General features: G+C 44.4%; 1 protein-coding gene across 1 annotated transcript in view; it reads right to left on the bottom strand.

Moving 5' to 3' along the window:
* The window catches only part of STAB2 (stabilin 2), a 143,299-nt gene that overhangs the window by 88,224 nt on the left and 31,600 nt on the right, over positions 1-23,475 (bottom strand). The window contains exons 10-22 of the mRNA XM_012772691.3: positions 22,904-23,037; positions 21,199-21,281; positions 19,711-19,860; positions 18,215-18,358; positions 17,574-17,630; positions 17,300-17,422; positions 12,366-12,419; positions 11,802-11,882; positions 9,672-9,824; positions 4,824-4,886; positions 2,572-2,658; positions 1,687-1,773; positions 445-556 (exon numbers count right to left, since the gene is read on the bottom strand). Of these exons, the coding sequence (XP_012628145.2) occupies positions 445-556; positions 1,687-1,773; positions 2,572-2,658; positions 4,824-4,886; positions 9,672-9,824; positions 11,802-11,882; positions 12,366-12,419; positions 17,300-17,422; positions 17,574-17,630; positions 18,215-18,358; positions 19,711-19,860; positions 21,199-21,281; positions 22,904-23,037 (1,328 nt within the window). The remainder of the gene's footprint in view (positions 1-444; positions 557-1,686; positions 1,774-2,571; positions 2,659-4,823; positions 4,887-9,671; positions 9,825-11,801; positions 11,883-12,365; positions 12,420-17,299; positions 17,423-17,573; positions 17,631-18,214; positions 18,359-19,710; positions 19,861-21,198; positions 21,282-22,903; positions 23,038-23,475) is intronic.

A 23,475-nucleotide genomic window follows, 5' to 3' on the forward strand; every position in this document is an offset into this window, starting at 1 on the left:
AGCCTAAAGAGGTATAGTGACTTGCCCAAGCAAAGTCACACATCTTGTACATAGAGGAGCTGATGGGAGAGATCTGCTTGAAAGGTAGAGAGGGAATCTGTTCTTGATACTGAACCCATCATCACTTCTGGTATGTGAATAAATCTTGAGAGAGTGGTTTCGAAGTGTGGTCCCTAGACCAGCAGTGTTGGCATTCCCTGAGAACTTGCTAGAAATGCAGATTCTTAGGCCCCATCCAGGCCTGCTGAGTCAGAAACTCTGCGAGTGGGACCCAGCCCTCTGGCTCATGCTCTAGTTTGAGAATCAGAGCTTAAGAAATGCCCCGGGATGATGGCAATCCCCAAGCAAAGGGGTCCCAAGACAGCTGGCCTGCCCCAGCAGCCTGCACCAGCGCAGGGGGACCCTTGCTTAGGAGTGGAAGGAAGCTCTGGAAGCGCCACTTACTTTTGTCACACCGAGGTCCATATTTATCGGGATCGGAGCAGAACTGGCACTGGGAGCCTTGGAAGCCGTCCTTGCAAACGCACGTCCCGTTGCCACCGAGGCTGTCTGCACACTGGGAGCAAAGGCAGCGCCCGTGGGCTGTTAGGGCACACGCCGGCGAGGAAACGTTCATCTAGATTTTTCATTTCATGGCCCGACTTCTTTGAACTCAGTGGTTCAATCTCACTTGAAACGACTCTTTGGAACTCCTTGTGAAAATTGAGTCGTGTTGGGGTCAGGTTGGATGCTAAAACAGTGACCAGCTTGGGGATCCCCAGCCAGGACTTAGACTTTAAGGGAAGTCTCTGAAGGGGGGTCGCGATGGTGAACTGGGAACCTTAAAGCAACGCTCACAGGGTAAGTGGTAAGACAGGGCCCTTCAGATTGCCTGGCCTTTCTCTCTCTGCATCCTCACTTAGCTCTGTGACTCCACGCTGTGGTGTTTTCTCTCTTCAGTGGTAAACATACCTTCCTCCCACCTCCCCAGCCCAGGCAAGGCCAGGTTTATATTGCCTGATGTACATCAGAGTCGGGCACCACTGCCTTCCCGACCCCATGCCCGCAGTCCTTAGACTGGCCTCTCCCTGTCCTCCCTGTCTGCATGGTGTCCCCACTCACGGCTGTAGAGGTTTTCTTTCCCCTTGGAAGAACCATATTTTAGATGTGGATTTATTAAATGCACAGATCTATAATTTCCCCATATGAATCACAGCTACTATTACCTTTGTTTAGCTTTGGCCTCCAAGCTAGATGAGTTAAGTTTTAGCCTCATCACTTCACTAGGTTTTGCAAATAGTTAAAAAGGCAGTCACTAGGCAGTGCTTTAAAAAAAAATTTTTTTTTTAAGTATCATACAGTCTTAGTCCTGGATGGCATCTCAGAGACCAGTGCAGGTCAATCCTGATGTCTCCCACAAGGAAAGTGGGAGTTGCCAAGGTCCTGCCGTCGGCAATAGGAAAGCAGAGACTAGAAGCGACATCACTGGACCCTCCCCCTTCCGTCCTCCCATTGCCAAGACCAAGTCCTTCTACTGCAGACACCTTCGTCCTTTCAGTAACTGATTGGTTGCTTTTATTTCCTGGGAACAGCGGCCGGCATTGTATCCCTCTTTGGTTTAGCAGTTTTAAAAATTATTATTTGACTTAAGAACAGTCGGCCTTCAGCATTCATGAAAAAGTGTGCATTATGGACTGTCGTTCTCACCTGTCCATTTCCCGAGCATGGATTCAAGAAGCCTCCTGGACACTGGCTGCAGTCGGGCCCGTAGAAACCTTTGCAGCACTTTGGTATCTGAGAAACAAAATGCATGTTGTGCTTTGAAATTGCAAGCAGAGCTCCGATTCCTCAAAGGGGATATACTTTAATTTCCATTATTGTAATAGACCCTTCCTTATGAGCGTGGCTTTTCCTTTGGCAGATGATGGCACGACTAGTACTCAGCCATCTGGCCACCACGAGTCTACTGAGCACCTCCCATGGCTGCCAGCCTGGCCCTGACCCTGTGCGAAGGAGACAGTTGATGGCTCGAGCTCTCATGGGGCCAACAGTCTAAGCCAGAGAACAGACAATAAGTAAAGGAACAAATGAAAAACTTAGAGAAGATCATTTCAGAGGATGGTAAGTGCTGGGAAAACAAAGTACTATAATACAGTGGTGGCAGGTAGGGCCAGGGGTTGGAGGCTGGGGCTGGGGAGGCCACTGCGGATTGAGTGGGGACAGAGGCAGTGACAGTTAGTGGAGGCTTGGAAGACGAGTCAGCCCCAGGGAAATCTGGAAGCGTACCCTGAGAGAGAGGGTGGCAAGTGCTCCAGGTAGGAATGAGGGTGAGAGGCAGTTCAGAGCCACAGGCAGAGGGGGGGACCACGTGGGGGGGCGTGTTGGGAGTGTGGGCTGTGTGTTAAAGGACAGTGTGACGCCAGTGGGGAGGTTGCCTGGCCACCATGTAGAGAATCCAGCCTTCTGTTCCCCTGCAGGAAGACATCGCCCCATGGGCCACCTATGACCATGCAGACTGGGGCCCAAGAGCATGGCCCTGGGGTTGCCTTGCCCTGGTGGCCTGGCCCAGTCCCTTGGCCACACGCTCCTCACCTTCATGGTGGCATTACAGTACTGGGCACAGCCAGTCTTTAGGCTCCTTGTCCTGCTTCTGTAGACACATCTGTGTGTGAAGAGTGCCTGGAAGAAAGCCGAGAAAGTGAGGCAGTCTGCAGGACAAGGTCCTCCGGGCCTCACTCAGCTTCTACACACCCTTGCCACTCATGAGGAGATTGCTCTGGACCACACCAACACCTATCAGAGCCTGGGCACTCTCTAGGCCTGTTTCCTTGTCGGTGGGATACAGAGTTTGCACATTCCATGGCTCATGTACCTTTACGCTCTGTCTCATGCCACAGAAGACATCTTTAATTGCCCAGGAATCATTTTCTGTTCATCCTGGGTGTGGCCTAGCCTCTCCTTCCAATCTACAGCTGTCCCCAATCTCCTCCTGTAGAAATGTTGGAGCCAGTAAAAAGTCTATCTATACTTTGTGGAACAATCCACCAAATAAAATAGTGATGGTCTGAGTTTTTCTTTTAGGAGTAGGGGCGGATTAAAATGCACCTGTCCATTCTCTAACCCCTGGTGCCCAGTCCTAACTGTCTAGAACCACCACTTCTGAGAACTTACTGTGGGCCAGGCACATTGCACGTATGAGTGCATCACTCTTCAACTCCATCTGGATGTTTTTCATGATGGAAAAACATAGATAAGGAAACCAAAACTAAGGCCCAGACAGGTTAAATCATTTTCCTAAGAAACATTGCAAGTATAAGGTCCAGAGAGTGAGTCTTGTCACCTACTGACTTTAGTAGCATAGGCAGGTCATGTGGTCTCTGCGGGCCTGAGCTGCCTCATCTGTGAAATGGGACAATAATGCTCATAACAAGTTTTTGTAAGAATTTAAGCCCTGGCTCATATTTTTGTGTTAGATAAATGTTTATGTCATGCTTACCCCTTCATCTTAGGTTCTTGCTCAAGAAGGGAGAAATGAGATCTTCCCAGGGTATAAAATCCTAAAATCTTAGATATATGAAGGAATTCTGAGGTCACCAAGGGGGGAACATTACAGTCCTCTTGCTGGGGCTCAGGATAATTAACTAGGTATGGATCATGGGATTGGGGAGGAATGAGTGGGGGGCTCTTTTGGCTCCTATGGAATCTAGGATGGTGGTTCAACTTGCAGAACACACCAGGGCTCTGCCACACATCAGCTGTGTGACCTTGTGCAAGGTATTTTGCTTCCTTGCCTTAGTTCCAATCATGCATTGGTGATGATGATAATAAACCTACCTCAAGAGATTGCTGCACAAAGCATAAAGCATTGAGAACAATGTCTGGCACCCAGCATTCACTGTGCTATTAGCCAACACCACATCCTCTTCTCCTTCCTCTCGTGTTCCCTGGCTGGTGGCATCCTGAAGGATGCAGGGGTGATGGTTTCACCAAGCACAGTAAATATACGAACACCTGTGCCTATTTAATTTAATGTTTTGTTTTTATCAAATACTTCATAATAGGATTAAAGAGCTCATCACCTTCCACAATCATCTTTAATCAGTTTAATGAAACTTCTGGTTGGCAAGTTCTTTCTTATGATGAACTCACAGGCAGAAATTTCTATCATCATTTTTACTGTAGAACACTTTGCTTTTTGCAACCAGGAGAGTAGTTGGCATAGACAGTATAGATTCTTGTATAGATATTGTTGTATGATGGTCTGTTTTCCTTTTTAAATGGAGCTTCCCAAGAACAAAACAACAAAAAAAATCTATATCTTATTCATCCTGTGCCTCTGCAACCAACCACTGTGTGTAATACATGAGCAATCCTCAATAAATGCACAGAATTCAATCAAACTTGAAAGCTTTTGATAGTCCTAGTATCATTTTCCTGATGTTTCTTCTATTTCTCTTCAGAATTATGCTTGGGAAGAGCAAACACAAACACTAGATTTTATGTAAGAGGGAAAAGTAGAGAGGAACCGAATGGCTACTTGACTTAGGAATTATACTTTTTTTTTTAAATCTATGCTAATCCTATTGTTGTTGTCATTGTTATTATTAGTTGCAGATGAAGAAAATCAGAGCAAAAAGGTTAAACAACTCACCTAGTATCAGGGAACAAGGATTCAAACACAGGTCTGAGGGCTCTCTTTTTACCATCCCACCATATAATAATAGGTTAAGAGCAAATCTTATTAGCAATTGATATCTTTTAAAGAAGAAAGGCAGAAAAATTGAGAAACCACACCAGTGGGCTTGCTCGGGTGAGGTGTGGTTTCGGGAAGCTGTCACACTCACTGTGGGCTCCGAGTTGGCAGGACATTTGCTCCAGTGCAGCAGGGAACAGCTCACACAGGTGCCCTGGAAGGAAAGGCAGTAGGTCAGTACATGTGTCCCTGTCCCTGGCTTGATATGTCCCTCCTGGTGCAAGGAGCTCCACTAGAGCCACACTCCAGGTCTCTCTCCCACACCCCAGGGAACAGAGCAAAGTAAATCCTGGGAGTTGGAGGGAAGTTGGGAGAAGGAGCTGAGACTGTTCAGAGTAGCCCCTTCCTCTCCCTCTGCCAGAGCCAGCCTGTCCGCAGGCCTCAGGCTGCTGATCAACTCCCTGCAGGCAGGGAGGCACCTGTCCCAGAGGAGACACTGCAGTTGTCCCTCTGTACCAAGACCACAGATGTAAGGCCTTGTTCTCCAACTAGCTTAGCAGTACCAAGGCTGAACGCCGAATCCCTGCTTTTCAGTCTCCCCGATTCTCCTGCATTGGTTCTGAAGTCAGGACAGCAGGAATGGGACACATGCCTCCAAATCTCTCCACATCCATTCTTTGACCATCTCTACCTGGCTCTGTGCCCCAGCAGGTAGACCACAAAGGATGGTCTCTGGACTCCCTTGCCAGCTTCCAGCTGGTTTTGGCCAAGGTGAGTCACCAGCAGGATTTCAGTGGGTAGGAGAAGAGCAAAATCAAGGATTTTGTCCCTGCTGCCTCTCTGCTTTGGCACTGTCCCTACAGCTCTTGGTAGATGTCACCTCTTCCACTCTTCTTGCTGTCACTGGGTTTGGGTAACTCCATGCACTGCCCTGGGCGCTTTGGTCCTTAGTGGCAGTGGTCTCCTGCCATCGCTTCTCCCTGGACACTCTGACAGACCGTGTTTGCTTCTTTATAGCCCTGCTTAGCCCTACAGTAGCTGCTTCATTAAAGTCTCTTCATTTGGACCATCTTGGATAAATTCTGTTTCCTGCAGGGACCCTAGCTAATACGGAGTGTTATTATTAAACATACAAGTCCAGAGGCAGCTATGGGCTTAGCTTGGTGAAAACTGAGACTTCTAGAAGGTGCCAGCTGCTCCTCCTACTCTTTGCTAGTCTTACATATTTTCCAGAAAATGTATTTGGACTTTTAATGGATCCAATCGAGACCATCCCAAACCATGCAGAGCAGATAGATTTGACTGTACATTTAGAGAAAATAGTAAAGAAAGAGTTCATTCTAAGGCGGCTATTGGGAAATTGTTTTTCCAAAGAACTTTTCTTTGTAACCAAAATTCTTTGGGTTGCAGCTCAAACACACATCTTGATTCTGTCCTTCAGGGAGGCAGAGAACAAGCCTTTGAACAGTCTGGAATAGAACAACCCTGCAACAAGGCAGGCAGTTAGGGCTGCCCTTGTCCCTCCACAAACTCTCTTCCCTGAACTTGGACAGCAGCTACTTGGGCCAGGGGAGTTCTGAAGTTCAGAACACATTTCATTATTGACTCTTAGTCCCTTCACCTTTACTGAAGAGGTCCTGTGTCCTAATATTTTCATCTTTAGGCTAGAAGATGAGACTCTGGCCTGTTCTGATCCTCACCCTGGTCTAAGCCAGGAGATACACCTGCTGGTGCTTGTTTCCAAAGAATGAACCAAACATAAATCAATGCTGAAGACTGGCTATGAGAGTGACCATGTCTCTGTCCCTCTTAAAAGGGGTGCTCAGACTGGAATCAAGTCCCCAGATAGTATCTGACTGGCACAGAGAACTGGTATCATCCTCAATCTAGACATCTAGAATCAAAAGCATAAGCCATAGTCTTGTACCAGATGCGGGGACTTAGCTATTTCCAGCCTTCATGACAATAAGAGGGATCAATAAACTAAACTAAACTAATTTAATAAAGTGAGGCCATCTTTGCTTGTCCAATGCCTATGTTCCAAGGATATTTTGAGAAAAATCACTGATGTATTCTTAAAGTGTGATGAAAAGAAAAACCCAGACCCGTTATTGCTACAATTTGGGGTTATAGTTTTCCAGGGCACTGAAAGATTACATGTACAGCAGTACTGGAATTTGGGGTGCTTTGATTAAGAGTGGCTGAGCTAAAATGTTGCTATGGAAATAAGAAAGGCCATTAGAGGTACAGAAGTTCATAGGGAAACAGAAAGTTTGGTTTTTGAAAAGAACCACGAAAAGATGGTTGATTGGCCAGGCCAGAGCATCTACCTGGGAAGGGATTCCATTTTAAGCCCCTCTTAGAGAGAAAAAAAGCTATGGGCCTGGAGCATGGTAGTCCCAGGTGACAGGAGCAGAGCAAGGCAGTGGTAGGAGATTGATCCTAAATCCCAGAAGGAAGAAAATGCTGATCTGATCGTGGAGCTCTGGTGTAGTGGGTTAAATAGTGTCTCTCCAAAAATGCATGACCCCTGGAACCTCAGAATGTGATCTTATTTGAAAATGGGGTCTTGGCAGATGTAATTAGATGGGGTCCTACTGAATTAGGCTGGGCCCTAAATCCAATGACTGATGTCCTTATGAAAAGAAGACTGGAACTGATCAATGAATTTAGTAAAGTCTCAGGATACAAAATTAATACACAGAAATCAGAGGCATTCATATACGCCAACAACAATCTAATTGAGAACCAAATCAAAGACTCAATTCCCTTCACAATAGCAACAAAGAAATTAAAGTACCTAGGAATATATTTAACCAAAGAGGTAAAAGACCTCTACAGGGAGAACTATGAAACACTGAGGAAGGAAATAGCAGAGGATGTAAACAGATGGAAATCCATACCATGCTCGTGGATCGGCAGACTCAATATCATCAAAATGTCTATACTACCCAAACTGATCTACAGATTCAATGCAATACCTATTAAAATCCCATCAGCATTCTTCACAGATATAGAAAAAATAATTTTACGCTTCGTATGGAACCAAAGAAGACCCCGAATATCAAGAGCAATTCTAGGCAACAAAAACAAAATGGGAGGCATTAATATGCCAGATATCAAACTATACTACAAAGCTGTAGTAATTAAAACAATATGGTATTGGCACAAAAACAGGAATATTGACCAGTGGAACAGATGTGAAAATCCTGATATAAAACCATCCTCATATAGCCATCTCATCTTTGACAAAGCAGACAAAAACATACGCTGGGGAAAAGAATCCCTCTTCAATAAATGGTGCTGGGAAAACTGGATAGCCACCTGTAGAAGGCTAAAACAGGACCCACACCTTTCACCTCTCACAAAAACCAACTCACGCTGGATAACAGACTTAAACCTAAGATATGAAACTATTAGAACTCTAGAGGAAAAAGTTGGAAACACTCTCCTAGACATCGGCCTGGGCAAAGAGTTTATGAAGAAGTCCCCAAAGGCAATCACAGCAGCAACAAAAATAAATAAATGGGACATGATCAAACTACAAAGCTTCTGCACAGCCAAAGAAACAGTCATGAAAGTAAACAGACAACCTACAGAATGGGAGAAAATTTTTGCATCCTATGCATCCGATAAGGGACTGATAACTAGAATATACTTAGAACTCACGAAAATTAGGAAGAAAAAATCAAATAACCCCATTAAAAAGTGGGCAAAGGACTTGAACAGAAATTTTTCTAAAGAAGACAGAAGAATGGCCAACAAACATATGAAGAAATGCTCAACATCTCTAATCATCAGGGAAGTGCAAATCAAAACCACAATGAGATATCACTTAACTCCAGTGAGAATGGCCTTTATCAAAAAATCTCCAAACAATAAATGCTGGCGTGGTTGCGGAGAGAGAGGAACACTCCTACACTGCTGGTGGGACTGCAAACTAGTTCAACCTCTGTGGAAAGCAATATGGAGATACCTTAAAGCGATACAAGTGAATCTACCGTTTGATCCAGCAATCCCATTGCTGGGCATCTACCCAAATGATCCAGTGACACTCTACAAAAAAGACACCTGCACTCGAATGTTTATAGCAGCACAATTCATAATTGCAAGGCTGTGGAAACAGCCCAAGTGCCCATCAATCAAAGAATGGATTAATAAAATGTGGTATATGTACACCATGGAGTACTATTCAGCTCTAAGAAACAATGGTGATATAGCACACCTTATATTTTCCTGGTTAGAGCTGGAACCCATACTACTAAGTGAAGTATCCCAAGAATGGAAAAACAAGCACCAGATATATTCTCCAGCAAACTGGTATTAACTGAGTAGCACCTAAGTGGACACATAGGTGCTACAGTAATAGGGTATTGGGCAGGTGGGAGGGGGGAGGGGGGTGGGTATATACATACATAGTGAGTGAGATGTGCACCATCTGGGGGATGGTCATGATGGAGACTCAGACTTTTGGGGGGAGGGGGGGAAATGGGCATTTATTGAAACCTTAAAATCTGTACCCCCATAATATACCAAAATAAAAAAAATAATTAAAAAAAAAAAAAAAAAAAAAAAAGAAGAGAAGACACATAGAGACACACTCAGGGACAAAGGCTGTGTGAAGGTGGAGGCAGAGAGTAGAGTCCTGCAGCTGCCACCAAGGGCTGCCAGGGACTGTCGGGAGCCTCCAGAACCAGGAAGAGGCGAGGAAAGATTCCTCCCTGGAGCCCTCAGAGGGAGCGCGGCTCCAGAGCTGTGAAGGATAAATTGCTGTTGGGTTCAGCCACTCAGATTGTGATAATTTGTCACGGCAGCCTTAGGAAGCTAATATTCTTGGGCAACATCTTTCACTGCAGAAATTCCCTGAGGAACTTTGATTCACAGTTTATGAGACAGAACGTCCATGGTAAAACTCTCTTTCTCGGAATTGTGAGAGGTGGGGCGCTGTCTGCTCTCGGGATCTGTTGGGGGTCCTTACTTATTTTCCTAGTTTTCTTACCAGTTTCATTTCTCTCTTTGTTTCATCACACCGATGGGGCAGAATTGGCACAATGGACGGGGGAATGAGAACTCCAGCCAGCGTGTAGATTCGGCCATTTTTGGCAGCAACATCAATTTCTTCCATGGCCACGCCGTTGGCCAGAAGCTGTCCCTGGAAAGAAGGAACGACATCTTTTGTTCTGTTCTGCGGGAGCAGCAGTGATCCTCAGGCAGATTGGAATGGTGGCGAGTCACTAAAAAGTCCTCAACGTCACTTAACTTTTCATTGGAGGGAAGGTTGCTATCAGAAGGGTTTGGCTGACAGAGAGAGATTGAATCTGTCAAATGAATTCTTGGCTAACACCAGGCAAGGATGTCCTTGCAGAAATGGTCTTTGCAGGCATGGGGCTGTCGGTGGGTGAGGCATAATTATTCCAGCTCTGCAATGCATTTCCTGTGAGACCTTGGGAAAATTGTTTTGCCTCTCTGTAGTGAAATGGGGATTGCTTCATTCAAAGACATTTATTGACCTTGAGTTATGCTCTGCCTTAGGTGCTGGGGATACATCAGTGACAAGATACACAAGTTCCTGCTTGCATTCTAGTGGAGGGAGAGCAAATGGACCCATTAGCGAAGGTCTCTGATCTCCACTTTCCTTCCAGACCTGCTCCCCCTGTGGTAATAGTGGTAACTTCATCCTTCTGGTTGCTCAATCAAAACCCAGGAGTCCTCCCAGCTCTATCTGTCTTCAACTCCAGCCAGTCCATCAGCAAATTCTACTGGGTCTACCTTCAAAATACATTCAGAATTCAGCCACTTTTCCCCATGTCCCTGCTACCACCCTGGGCTGTGTCACCATCATTCTTCTCCAGATTACTGTAATCAAATCAAATCTCCTAACCAGCCTTTCAAAGCATGTGTCTGATCATGTCTTTCCTCTGCTCAAAATTCTCCAATTGCTTCTTATCTCATTTGACATAAGAGCCTGGATCCTTTCTCTGACTTCCTAGGTCACTGTGACCTGCCCCCACATTCCTTCTTCCTTCTTGCTCCCTGGACTCCTCTCCTTCTCCCTTTTGCACCCTCTGTTCCAGTCAGACCAGCCTTGCTGTTCCTCATACAGCTCGGGCACACGCCTTGCTCTGTGCCTTTGCACTCGCTGCTTCCTGTGAAATATCCTTTCCATGAATATTCACACTGCTCATTCTCCCATTTCCTTCCGGTCTTTGCTCCAATGTTTTCTTCTCCATGAGGACTTCTCGGGCACTTTAGTTACGATGTCAGCCCCTCCCCATTCTCCATTACCCTTCTCTGCATTGCTCTTTTCTTCTTAGCACTCACTACTCTAATATATACTTTACTCATTTAACTTGTCTATCCCCCTACTTACTAAAATAGAAATTCCATGCAACCAGGGACTTTTGTCTACTTGTTCATTGGTCTGTCTTCAGGACCTAGAATGGTGCCTGGCACACAGCAGGCACTCAATAGATACCTGTTGAAGGGATGAGATCACCATCATCACCATCAACAGTGATTCAGTGGGAGACATCATCTCTGTGCTGTCAGACTTTTGCTGATATTAAAACCCCAGGGAGCTAGCCGAATATCACTGCCTTCTTTGAGTTTTTAAAATTAGTCATGTTGCCTCCTACCTCAGGATCTTTGCACATGTTCTCCTTCCTGCCTGGAACTCTCTTCTATTCACCTCTGCCCAAGTTCACTCCGCTCATCCTGCAAAGCGTGGCCAAGTTCTCTCCTCTTCACTGAGGACGTCTTGAACTCCAGACTTTCCCAGACTCCTCCCATAGGTGATTTCACAGCTCCCTGAGATCCCCCCCCCCTTGGGGACAATCATTACAATTGTAATTAAATAATTAACTGATTGCCTATTGTGTTTTGTTTAAGGTCTGTTTTCTCTGCTGGGATGTGTCTGTCTTTTTCATCGCTTTATCCCTGGCATTTAGTGCGGACTCTCACACATGTGGTTGCTATGCAGATATTTGCTGAAGGAAGTGACGAATGAATGAAATAATCATAAATATTTTAAGCCTGCGAGTTAGTGTAGAGGCAGGATGGCCTGATGACTGGTCATCATCGGAGCCCAAATGCACACGAGTAAGGCAGCAGTGGTGGCGCTCTCACTCACGTTGTCGGTGGTGTTGAATCGTACGAGCTGGTTGGCCATGCTCCGAATGTGAGGGGTGGAGATGAGAGTGGCCACTTCAAGCTACAAGAAGAAGAAAACAATGAACAGAGGCATTTAGAGCCACACACGGAGCCCTGAGTTCTTAATGTCATCCCTAGAAAAAATAGCCTTAAAAGTTTATGAAATAAATATAGCCAGGCATGGTGGCTCACACCTGTAGTCCCGGCTATTTTTGGGAGGCTGAGGCAGGAGGATCTCTTGAGCCCAGAAGCTTGAGGTTGCTGTGAGCTAGGCTGATGCCACAGCACTTGCCCCGGGCAACAGAATGAGACTGTCTCAAAAAAAAAAGTTTATGAAATAAATAATGGGAATTTTGATGTCATGAGTTTTTGTGGCTTTGAAGATCTCTCTGATAACAGACTCATTCATTATTCATGGCTGAGGCTTCCCTCAGAGCCACAGAAAAAGAACAAATGTCACATTTTTTTAGCACCAAAATATTGGAATTCAGGTGAGATATCTTGAAAGCAGAGAAAAGGTAGTGGCAGGAAAACTAGGGCCCACCTGGGTAAAAGGGACAATGTGGTATCTGACAAGTTCCAGGAGCTTCCGAGATCCCTGCAAAGGAAGCAAAATACTTCTTTAGGCAATGATGAAAACACAACTCTGGACATGTAACCAGGAAAAATAAATGATCTCTTTATTGGGAAATTCAGGGTGAGAAAAATCCCATCTCCAAAGTAGCTAACATTCACCAAATTCCCACTCTTAGGAAGAGGCTGCTCTGCAAACATAATGTGCACATTCCATGTAATCCTCTCAACAGCCCTGTGAGCTGGCAACTACTGTTGACCCACTTTACCTGTGCTAACACAGAGTTTCAAAGACGTGTGCAAGGTCTTTGAAACAAGACGTGAGCCTAAGAATTAGCCCTGGCTCTCATCACTCTGAACATCTGGATTTTCTAAGACAGCCTCCATTTATGATTCTGTTTCACTTGCTCCATAAATAAATGTGTGATGTTTGTTTGTCAGACCACATACCTGTCACTTAGGAATATTGGGGTCATAGGAATCCTGATCACCTTTTCCTTCCACAAGATACTCATCCCTCATTGAAAGCCCTTTCCAAGGTTTCTCCTGCTTCAGAAAACTGAAGCAGAGGTGGAGAAAAAGAGGGTCCTGGACACACAGAAGAGACTATGGACAGGACAGGCAGTCCCTGTAGGGTTCCCTGGAGGGGAGGCTGCAGAGTCGAGGAGCCTGGTGACCGCTGTCCTTGGGGAAAGAAGGCAGTGGTCGCAGGGGTCCCTGCAGTATGTCTGCAATATCCCAGCTGAGTCAGAGCTAAGAGTCACAAACTTCAAAGCCTGTAAGTGGCACAGCCACAGTTCCTCTGGCTTGGAAAGGTGAAGGATCACAAATCAAGATCCTAGTAACCATGCAAGAGACTGACCATTCTAGGGACAAGTTCCAACAGTGTAAGTTCCAGGCTGAAATAAAGCCCTGCTGAACCTTAGTTTCTCTCGCCCAGCCTCTTCTCCTCATTTGACCTTGGTCACTATGCCAGGGGAATTACCTGTAAGCAGGGGGACCCCTTATCCTGGCTTGTCTGGTACAACCCTGGCTTATGCCTATTGTCCTGGTATGGATGATAAATGACATGGCCACCATATCTAAAAGCCAATAGCTTTATGTGCAGGGCAGGGTTTTCAATAAGAATGTTGAAGCTGATCACTAGTTAGCCCTGGAAGTGATGGTTTCTGCAGCCCTGGTTCTGGTACTATTAATATATGACCTTGAGCAAGTTACTAGCCTCTGGGTCTCAGCTTCCCCTGGGAGCTACTCCATGGTATTCAGAAGTGGGGACTTACAGGCAGAAGCAATGTTACTGCATGCTTCTATGCTCAGAGGCAGAAGGGGTGGGACGAAGGGAGGGGACAGTTGGGAAATGTCAGAACAAACTGGATTGCAAACTCCCAGAAGGCAGGGGCTGGGTCTGTGTGGCTTATTAATCTCCACGTCCCCAGCCAGCACAGTATGGGCGCACAGTAGGCTCTCTGTGAACAGCTGTGCCACTACATTAAAAGGAGTTGGGGAGGGGTCCTGGGGCGAGCGCTGAGGTGGAACTCAGGAATTAAAACTCTGGTCCTGGCTCTGTTTGTGTGTGACCTTGAGCAAGTCACTTAACTCCTAGGTCATAGATTTTGTTTGCAAAATAAAGGGACCGTTATGGAGCCCTTCCAGCCCTCTAATTCTACAGGAAAGCATTTATCAACTGGATAATCCACGTCTAAAGCCCCAAGAATTAATTGGTGTTGAATCCTGTTGACAAGGAACAGGAGAATGAAAGGGACAAAGTGACTGATTAGCATCACTTCCGCCACTGTGTGCGCCTAGAGCCTTATCTGGCTAGGCAGCGGTCCCCAACATTTTTGGCACCAGGGACCAGTTTCTTGGAAGACAATTTTTCCAAGCACTTGGCGGTGGGGTGGGGTGGGGTGTTGTTGGGGAGTGCCGTGGTGTGAATGAAGCTCAGGCGGTGATGGGTGGCCCGTCTCCTAACAGGTCACAGACTGGTACCGGGCCATGCCGGCGTGGCTAGGGGCTGGGCGCCATCGTTCAGTTAGAATTCACTGCACTATGGCTCAGATCAACAGGATGTGCTCCCAGTTGCTGCTGTTGTTGAAGAGAGTCCTTTCCCTTATGAGGACACTTAACTTCCTCCTTACCATTTTAGATCAGACAAACAAATGAACAAAGCAAATACCCAAATCCTTTGGTGGCAGAGGCAGAAACAGAGGTTTTCTCCCACATTGTTCATAGGACATTGAGCTCTGTAAATCTACCTCTCTTTCCCCGTTGTACTTGCAAGGTACGTGTGAACTGGCACGGGCCAGTCTCGTGCTCTCCTTGCTCTGATTTCTGTCTAGCTCAGCGATGGAAGCCAGAAAATGGGCTTGCAATCAGAAGCCGTGGTCTCTGCGGGGATGGGATAATTTCCAGCCTGAAATTTTGCTTCAGGGAAAAGTAAAAAGATGCACTGGAAAGGAAACAGGGCATTCCAAAGTCAGAGTTAGAAACCCATCTTCTAATGAAACCAGTTTATTTTCCATTTCATTGGAGCAGACTATGGGGACTTTCCTGTCTCCAGCTGAGGTTCTTTCCCGAAGATAAAGCTAAAAGACGCTATTAAGAAAGATGGAGAGGGAAAGAGCTTTCCCTAGGCTGAGAAGTTTTAACCCGAGCAGGCTCTGAACCTGAGAAAGAGGCAGGAATGATCATTCCACTTCTCACCTAGAAATTGAAGTGGAAAAGCAATTTTTAACCCAAAACGAAGAGACCTGAAGTTTTATATTCTTTGCAGGCAGCAAGATACTGCCTTTGAGAGAAATGAAATTGAAAGCCAGGGGTGGTGGCATGGTTGGCCAGTTTCTATGGTATAAATAGCCTCACCAAAGGCCAATTTCCAGTTACTGAGACCTTGCTGAACAGAGTTGGGGAGAGTTACACACAGTCTGAGAGCCTGAATGAGCATCCCCAGCCACCACTGGAAACAGTTATAAGGGAGGAGAAAGAGAAGACTTTTCTGAACAAAGGTACCTGACAAAAAAGCAGGGAGGTTGATTTCTTTCCCCTACTTTAATTAAAATGTTTTATTGTAATTTTAAGTATACCTGATTAGTACCTGTGAACTACATCGGTATTATTTTTAAAAAATTGGTATCAAATTAGAAGCTATGCACTGAAGGAGGCTGTATAATCTCAGGATTTTAATAATTTCCCAGGGGAGCAACATTACTTTTTTAGCTCACTTGAAGTATGAATGTGAGCTCTAAAGAGAGGGTTAACAGTTTTTCTGCAATAGCTAGGTTTCACAAAATTGGAGTGTGAATCATATTTTTAAAATACTATCCTATTTTGGAAGACCCTGGGAGATCTGGCATTTTCTATCGAAACCTACAGCAAACCCTTTCATATGTTGAACATCTATTTGCAGGGTAAGAGGTTATTACCCTCTGATTTATCTTCCTGATAAGTTTTTTTTTTTTTTTAATCCAAAGTTTTTTGAAAGCAAGATATCCCTGTAAATACCTGACAGTATTTTGGAAATCCATGTGAACCTGAAACCAAACAGGTTACAAGTTTTAGGGTCCCCCAAACAGTGTGGCTTGGTACTGCCTGGGTTGGAAAGTTGGTGCCGACCATCATAGCTATTTCTGGGACTCATTCTAGCACCACTAAATCAGAGTGCTTGGGGGAGGGCTTTGGCATCTGCCTATGTAACAAGCTCCATGGTTGATTCCTGACCACACTGAAGTTTGGGAATCAATATCCTAAACGATTTGGACATTCCCCCCATTCTGTATAATCAACACTGATCTATATGAAGCCATAGGTAATCTTGCTGTGTTGCCAAGATGGCGGCATGATTTTAGGCCACCAGAAGAAAGCTGGTGGCCCTTCATGTAATTCCACCATTTGATGTTCTAAGAACAAAATTCTATAATTAGCTCTTGGCCAGGCGTGGTGGCTCACACCTGTAATCCTAGCACTCTGGGAGGCCGAGGGGGGCGGATTGCACGAGGTCAGGAGTTTAACACCAGCCTGAGCAAGAGAGAGATGCCGTCTTTACTACAAATAGAAAGAAATTAATTGGCCAACTAATATATATAGAAAATATTAGCCGGGCATGGTGGTGTATGCCTGTAGTCCCAGCTACTCAGGAGGCTGAGGCAGCAGGATTGCTTGAGCCCAGGAGTTTGAGGTTGCTGCGAGCTAGGCTGACACCACGGTACTCACTCTAGCCTAGGCAACAAAGCAAGACTGTGTCTCAAAAAAAAAAAAAAATTCTATAATTAACTCTCCTCTTGAGATTAAGGCTGTTATTTCTGGAATAGGAAACACTTTACATGGTTTCAGTCATTTATAGCCTGGTATGAAGGAGTCAATAATCTCTTTTTTAGAAGGGAATGTGAAAGAATTGAAGGCCCTTGGTACGTAAGAAAAGTTATTGTGGAGAGAGATGAAAGCAATAGAAAGGAAAGCTTGGAGCATCTGAAAATAACATTTATTACTTTTAAAGTTTAGCCTAGGCCTGGCTCTGGATGGCCTAGTTTAGGTTTCATTCTCTAGATGGTTTTAGAGTTGTAGGAAACTTAAAATAAACATGTTAATTTTATTACTGAGAAATATTAGAAGAGCCAGAACATATCAAACCAACCATCTAGACCTGGGGCTGCAAATAGATTTTATTTCCTGTGACATCTAATTGACTGATCATAGCTACTTGGAACTCTATTGAGGAGACTGAAGCCATATCCAGGCTTAGTTTCAGAATGCTGTGATTGATTAGTGATGTCTGCCTGGATTGTGGGAGGATAGGTGATGATACACGTGCTACTTATTTGCTCTCCTTAGTTCAGTAAAAGCTTGTATGGACAGAGACTGAGACAGTGAAGCTGATACGATGCCATCACAGTAAGCAGGGTACAGTACCTCTGGAGAAAGGAGGTAATCGAGAGTGCCATCCATGTTATTCAGTGCTTCATTACTTGGAACAAAAATGGTATATGGTCCACCAACTCCATCTTCATCTAAGGCAGGTCCCACATTGGTTTCCTGCGTTTGACAAATGAAACTTTGTATCTGCAACCTACCTCGGACAAATATTTGAAGTCATTCCCCGGAGAGTATTTTTAATGGACACTCCTGCTCATTTTATAAAGGACTTGACATAAAAATTTTTCAAAAATTCATGAAAAGTACATACCTCTAACAAAGATCTGAATTTGTTGTATCTTGGTTGTAGCATTGTCATGATGGTTTGCTAAAAGAGATATTTTGCTTAAAAATCAGTAAAAAAAATAACAAGGTGGTTTAAGAAATACAAACCCTAACATTCAAAGACTGATGACAGAGTATATGGGTAAGTGTGGGTATATATAAAAGAACCTGGTCGACAGTAACGCATTATACAAATGTTTGCTGTTATTTAAATGGTAGCCCAGACCTGCATGTTCTGAATTGTCTTCGGCCCTCATCATACAGGTCAGAGGGAATAAATTTTATTGCAGCAACAACTGCTCTCCTCCATAAAGCATGAGGAATAAATTTTCATGACAATTCATCACTGGACTGAATTGTCTAATGTAGTAAAAAAAAAAAAAAAAAGAGGTAAAAATATCTAGATCTTTCCCATACATGTACTCTATGCCTTTCTTTCTTTCTGCAGAGATCCCCAGAATTCTATTAAAAATGGAAAATGGTCCCATATTTTCTCTGTGTGAGCCCCTAGTACGAGTGAAAGATAAGCATAGAGTGATAGCACACACTTTCTTCTTGGATGTGACTCTCTAGGGAACAAAGGAAGATGGATTTAGGTTGACATGACTTTTACCTGGAATTTCTCACCTCAGTGCTGCTCTCAAACGTGGGCGCTGTCTTGTCCATGGCTCTGTCGAGGATGTGCAGGAGCCCGTTGGAAGCGATTATGTCCCCTTGTATAATTTTCACCCTTGTGCTGCCTCCATGGAGTTTAAGCTTTAGTTGATTATCCTAAACCACCAAAGAGAGATAAAATAAAATTGATGTGCTGTCCCCAAAGGGGCAAGCACTGGACTATAAGCCAGAAGTCCTGAGTCTTTGGGTCCTGCTACTTATTGGTTATGTGATTTGGGGATGTCACTGAATCTAAGCTGGGGATGAAGGTATCTGCTTGGTTAACCTCACAGGGCTTTCATTTATAGCAAATGAGATAATATGTGAAATCACTGACAACTATAATATGCTAAATGTGGATAAAGTATAAATAAAGCTCTCCTCTAAAAGACTAAAAGGGCAAAACTATTCAATTTTATGTAAATTCATCATTTAATTTAGTGTCTTGTATAGAGAAGACACACAATGAAAAATAGCTGCTGAATGAATAACCAAAGCTATTTCCCTTTTCCTCCCATGTGACTCCTATAAGTTATAGACTGAGCAATATTTGTTGAATGAATGAACAAGTGAATACATGCACACCCTTATGAGAAAGGAAGCCACATCTCCATGTCTGTCATCCATCCATCCATTCATTTATTCATCCATCCTCATATGCACGGTACAGCAGACTGGTGAAGCATGTGGGCTTTGGAGTCAAGCAGGCCCACATCTGAATCCTGGGTCTGGCACTTACTGTGGGACCTCTCTGCTTTCCCGTTGGAACAACAGGAATGATAGTAGTACCTCCCTCACAGGGCTGTTGTGAGTTTTATATGACACCAATAAGGATTAATCCCAGTATTTTGCATAGAACAAGTACTCAATGATCTATTAATTACTGATGTTTGGTGAAATGCGACAGTCGAGGCCATATGCCTATACACATGCACATTCAGTTGATTAATCACCTGCCCCCCCCCAGGCTCAGTAAAGTCACAAAAGAGTTATTTGTGAAAGGGGGGTGGTGGCTTTATTTAAAAAACAAGCAGAACTAATGATATTAAAAGAAATGGAATGTTAAGTTCAGACAGAAGATGGACCAATTCCAGCAATCTAAAACAAACATAATTCATTTCCTTTTGTAAGAGGAATGCTGATCTGGCTTTGTACTGATGCTTCCAGGAAACAGGTTTACAGCAAAGTTTCTCCTTCCTGCTGGCAGTTGAATGATGGTTACCTTGAAAACTAGGTCAGACCAGACCAAAATCAAATGCTTTGCAACCCTCTTTACATAACAGACCACCCCTCCGCCCTGGCCCATCCTGGTGGCGCTCCCTGCTTCTTCCTGTAGCAAGTGTTTAGCAAACAAGAAATAAGGAAAGAAGCTCTTAGTGATCTTTCACAAACCCCAAACACAAGAGGGCTACCGGCATTGGCTTGGCAGACAACTTTGTTCTGGGAGTGAAAACCAGAGACATACCTACCTTATCACTGTTGAAGATTTCCCCAGATTTTCCAGTCAAGGTATAGAAGGTGTCTGTGTGATTCATACGCTCAGTGCTCATCTGCCCTGCGATTATGTGGAGTTTCACAAAGTATTGAGCAGCTTTGTTATCCATCAAAAGCTCATTTACCTAAGAAACAATAGAGCCAGTTTGACTGTTGTTTGAAGGAGAAAATGGGTTTTCTAATGCATGCTCTGCCTTACTTAGCATTAAAGATATCAACACCAGGGCACCCTAACTTGGGTTTGGACTCTTTCAGACACGGAAGACTTTCACTGGTGCAACTGACGTGGGCTGGGCCTGTGCGGGAGTAGAAATCTGGAGAGTTGTAGGCAATGCATGGTACACTGTCAAACCACAGGAGGCTGCTCTAGCGCTGAAACTGACACAGTGGGGAAAGCGTAGCATGGCAATGGCGCCAGGAGGAACAAGGAACAAGAAATCTATCTTGAACCCAGGAAGTGGATGGGAACGAAATAGGAAGTTTTGTGAAAAAAGCAGGTAAAGTGAGTGGACTGATGGCATTTTTGAATAGAAAAGTTAAGATATTTGAAATCCATTGGCCCAAATCTGTATTTTGTTGCTATTACATAGTCGACAATCAATCGATAGATACTTTTGAACTCTGTGTAAACTTAATCTATATATTAAACAAGAGACCACACACAGTGCCTAGCCCAGAAGTATTCAATATTTGCTAGTTCTCCTCAGGAGAAGAGCTGTAAGGACATCTCTGAAGGTTAACAACAGGTAGATGGATCTCAGAAAGATTAATGATGGTGGGATATTAGGGTAAGAGAGCCTGGAATTTATGAGGTTTTGATCCAAAACCCAAAAATTATTATCACAAAATATCTTGGATTAGGGTAATCCAATTTTATATAAATCATCATGTCCATTATTTATGTTAAACCAAATATAATTATTTCATGATACTGTCATGATAGGACACCTCCACTAGGCACTACAGGTTTCATTCCCACTGGATGACATTATCTCAAAACAACTGCTTACACTGAAGACTGAAATTTTCTTCTTGTTTAATCTATTACTGTTACCATTTCTAATGATTTTATGGAAACAGATACCTACCTATTAGTTTAATTCTTTTTGTGGGAAATGAGCAGTTTTACATTATGCATATCTTATTTATCACATGACTGTGTGTTAAGAACCCTCAGGGGTTACCTTAGCGGGTAATGATTGGAAAGGGGTCAGCGAGGGTGCTGGTAACAGACTTGCTGGATACACAAGTACGTTCACTTTGGGAAAATCCATTGAGTTGTACACTGACAATTCGGGTACTTTCTGTAAGAATGTTATATTTCACTAAAAGAAGTTTATCAAAAACTCACCATCAGTAGGTTTAATTTTAATGGGGGGTTTCCTACTTTAAAGAAAAGAAGATACTGCCTACTAAAGCTTCTCACATCAGCCCATTGGTGTAGGGTTCTTTCAGATACTCACGTTGAATCCTTTCAATCCCTTGTCTGTGGGCAACAGCACCGTGAATGGGCCCAGGTTACTTAGTGGCCAGGCATAAGCTTTGTCTTAGGAGTCAAAATACACAAAGAAAGAAAACACCAAATGGGTCAGTGGCACATGAGGAATAAAATCAGGCAATGACTGGTCCTTTCATGCCCTTCTCTGTTCTGATGGGTCTGTGCAGGCCCGATGTCAGCTGGGAATTTCTCTAAGAATAAAGGTATCCTGAAGCCATGGCCCCAGGAGTTTCTGCATATAAGGCTGTGAGAGTTTCCCTGCAGCCACAGCCTAGACTTCAAGGCTCCCCCGTGATAAGCTGTTTAGGCAGGACAAAGTCCTTGGGCAACCCCACAGTCCCTGACCTGTGCTTGATTTTCTGAAGTTTCACCATCTCAATAAGCAAAGACGCAGCCCTTGTTTCCATCTAAGGCCAGCTCAGAAGAGCCCCGGGGTTGGTTCAATGCTCTGCTGTTGCCATCTTGAAATGCTTAATAATTTTTGAACAAAGGACCCCACGTTTTCATCTTGCACTGGGCCCCGCAAGGTACGTAGCCAGTTCCCCAGTTCCATCACCCTGGGGAAAATGGGATGGTAGGACAGGAGGCAGTGGGTACCAGGATTTTGTGATGGGGAAGGTGAAAGGTCAACATAACTCTGTCCAGGGAAACATTTGAGGGCCCAGTCTGCCTAGGACACCCCATCACTACCATCTGCTCCCATTTGATATTCTGAGAGTTCTTAGAGGAAGGCTATGAGAGCCTGGCAGATTGTTCCTGAGACCAAGGAAGCCAGTGATGCTTGACTCCCCATAGGATGCTTTGGAAAGAGCAGGGTATTTATGCAGGATGTGTGTTAAGATTATGCAGAGAACACAGCATGGACCCACCACTGACACTTACTTCTTTGTCTGTGTTCTTTCTGGAAAATCATTTTTGGTGACTGGTAAATTCTAATTCTAAATGCTGATATTTTAAGGCTTCTGTTGATTGGCCAAATCTGTGTTTTATTTTTTGCAGATTGGCCAAATTTGTATTTCATTGGAAGTCCTGTCCAATACTATGATGTTATAATATATGATTTTTAAGGGGGTGTGGAGTAATGGCCTCTAGAGGTGTTTGTAAATATATGAGGGGGTTTTAGGCTGTCACCTTGCCTGGGGGACTTGGGGAGGATGTGTCATTATAGGTGGTTAGTGGCTAGCAGACCAAGGGTGCTGAGATGGTTGCACACAACAAAAGTAGCCCAAAGTTAAAATGACATCTCCACTGAGGAACATGGATGCTGCCATGGGGTCTCAGTCCCTTTTTATTCCCAGTGTTACCTGCTAAGCTTTGTTCGTACCTGAAGGACCTATAAGGTCAAGGGGTAGGGGGTGGTCTCCATTGTCACATCAGTAGCTGTCCTTGTCTTACTGCTATTGCAGGTCTGTTAATCCATGGTGACCCCAGGACCCTGTCCTCAGCTCTCTGCCTACTAATTCTTGCATTGCTAGATCTCTTGGTACTAACTCCTGACTGTCTGCTTGGAAACAGCTGCTGCCTTTTCCCTTCCACCTGTGTGGCCTTTCCCTAGAAGAGCTGATCCCAATAGACAAGCCCTTCCCTTTCCAAATAATTGTGTCTTGCATTTGTCCTTGCCTGAAAAAGGGCTGTCTTTTATGCGGACGTCTGTATTCGTAGCTGCATACCCAGGAGTGAGATGAAAGAGGTCAGCCTCCCTTGCCATTGTCCTCTGGGTTCAGTGTTTAATTCTCTGAGTCGCTCCATGATGTTCCCATAGCATGTTGAGCCATCGCCCACGTAACCTTTCTGGCAAGTGCATCTACAGAGAGAGCGAAAACACATTCTCAGGGGCTTAGAGCTGTTGAACATTGAGATCATACAGTCCGATGCCATCATTTAACAGATGAAGCAAAAGATGCCCAGAATAAAACAGAAGAGAGGCACAAACACAAGTGAGCATTCCTAGTAGTGGTGTGCTGGTAAAGGTTTAACAACCAGCTCTCCAGGGGGGAAAGATAAAGCCCTAATTTGTAGCATTTGCCAATTTCCATGGTTCATACTCTCACTGTGGCTAATTTCAAGCTGATCAACAAGATGCCAACTTGCAAAATTCCTGAAAATTTACCACTTAGAGCTTGTGAGTCAGTGAGCCCTGGCTGTACGTAGCAGGCCGTGACTACCTAGCAAAGAGTTGACAGCTGGCAGAAATTGACAAGGCGATTAGGAAGGTGACATTCACCTGGATTCTGGAGATAAG

This window comes from Microcebus murinus, chromosome 10, assembly GCF_040939455.1.
Source record: "Microcebus murinus isolate Inina chromosome 10, M.murinus_Inina_mat1.0, whole genome shotgun sequence".
NCBI lineage: Eukaryota > Metazoa > Chordata > Mammalia > Primates > Cheirogaleidae > Microcebus > Microcebus murinus.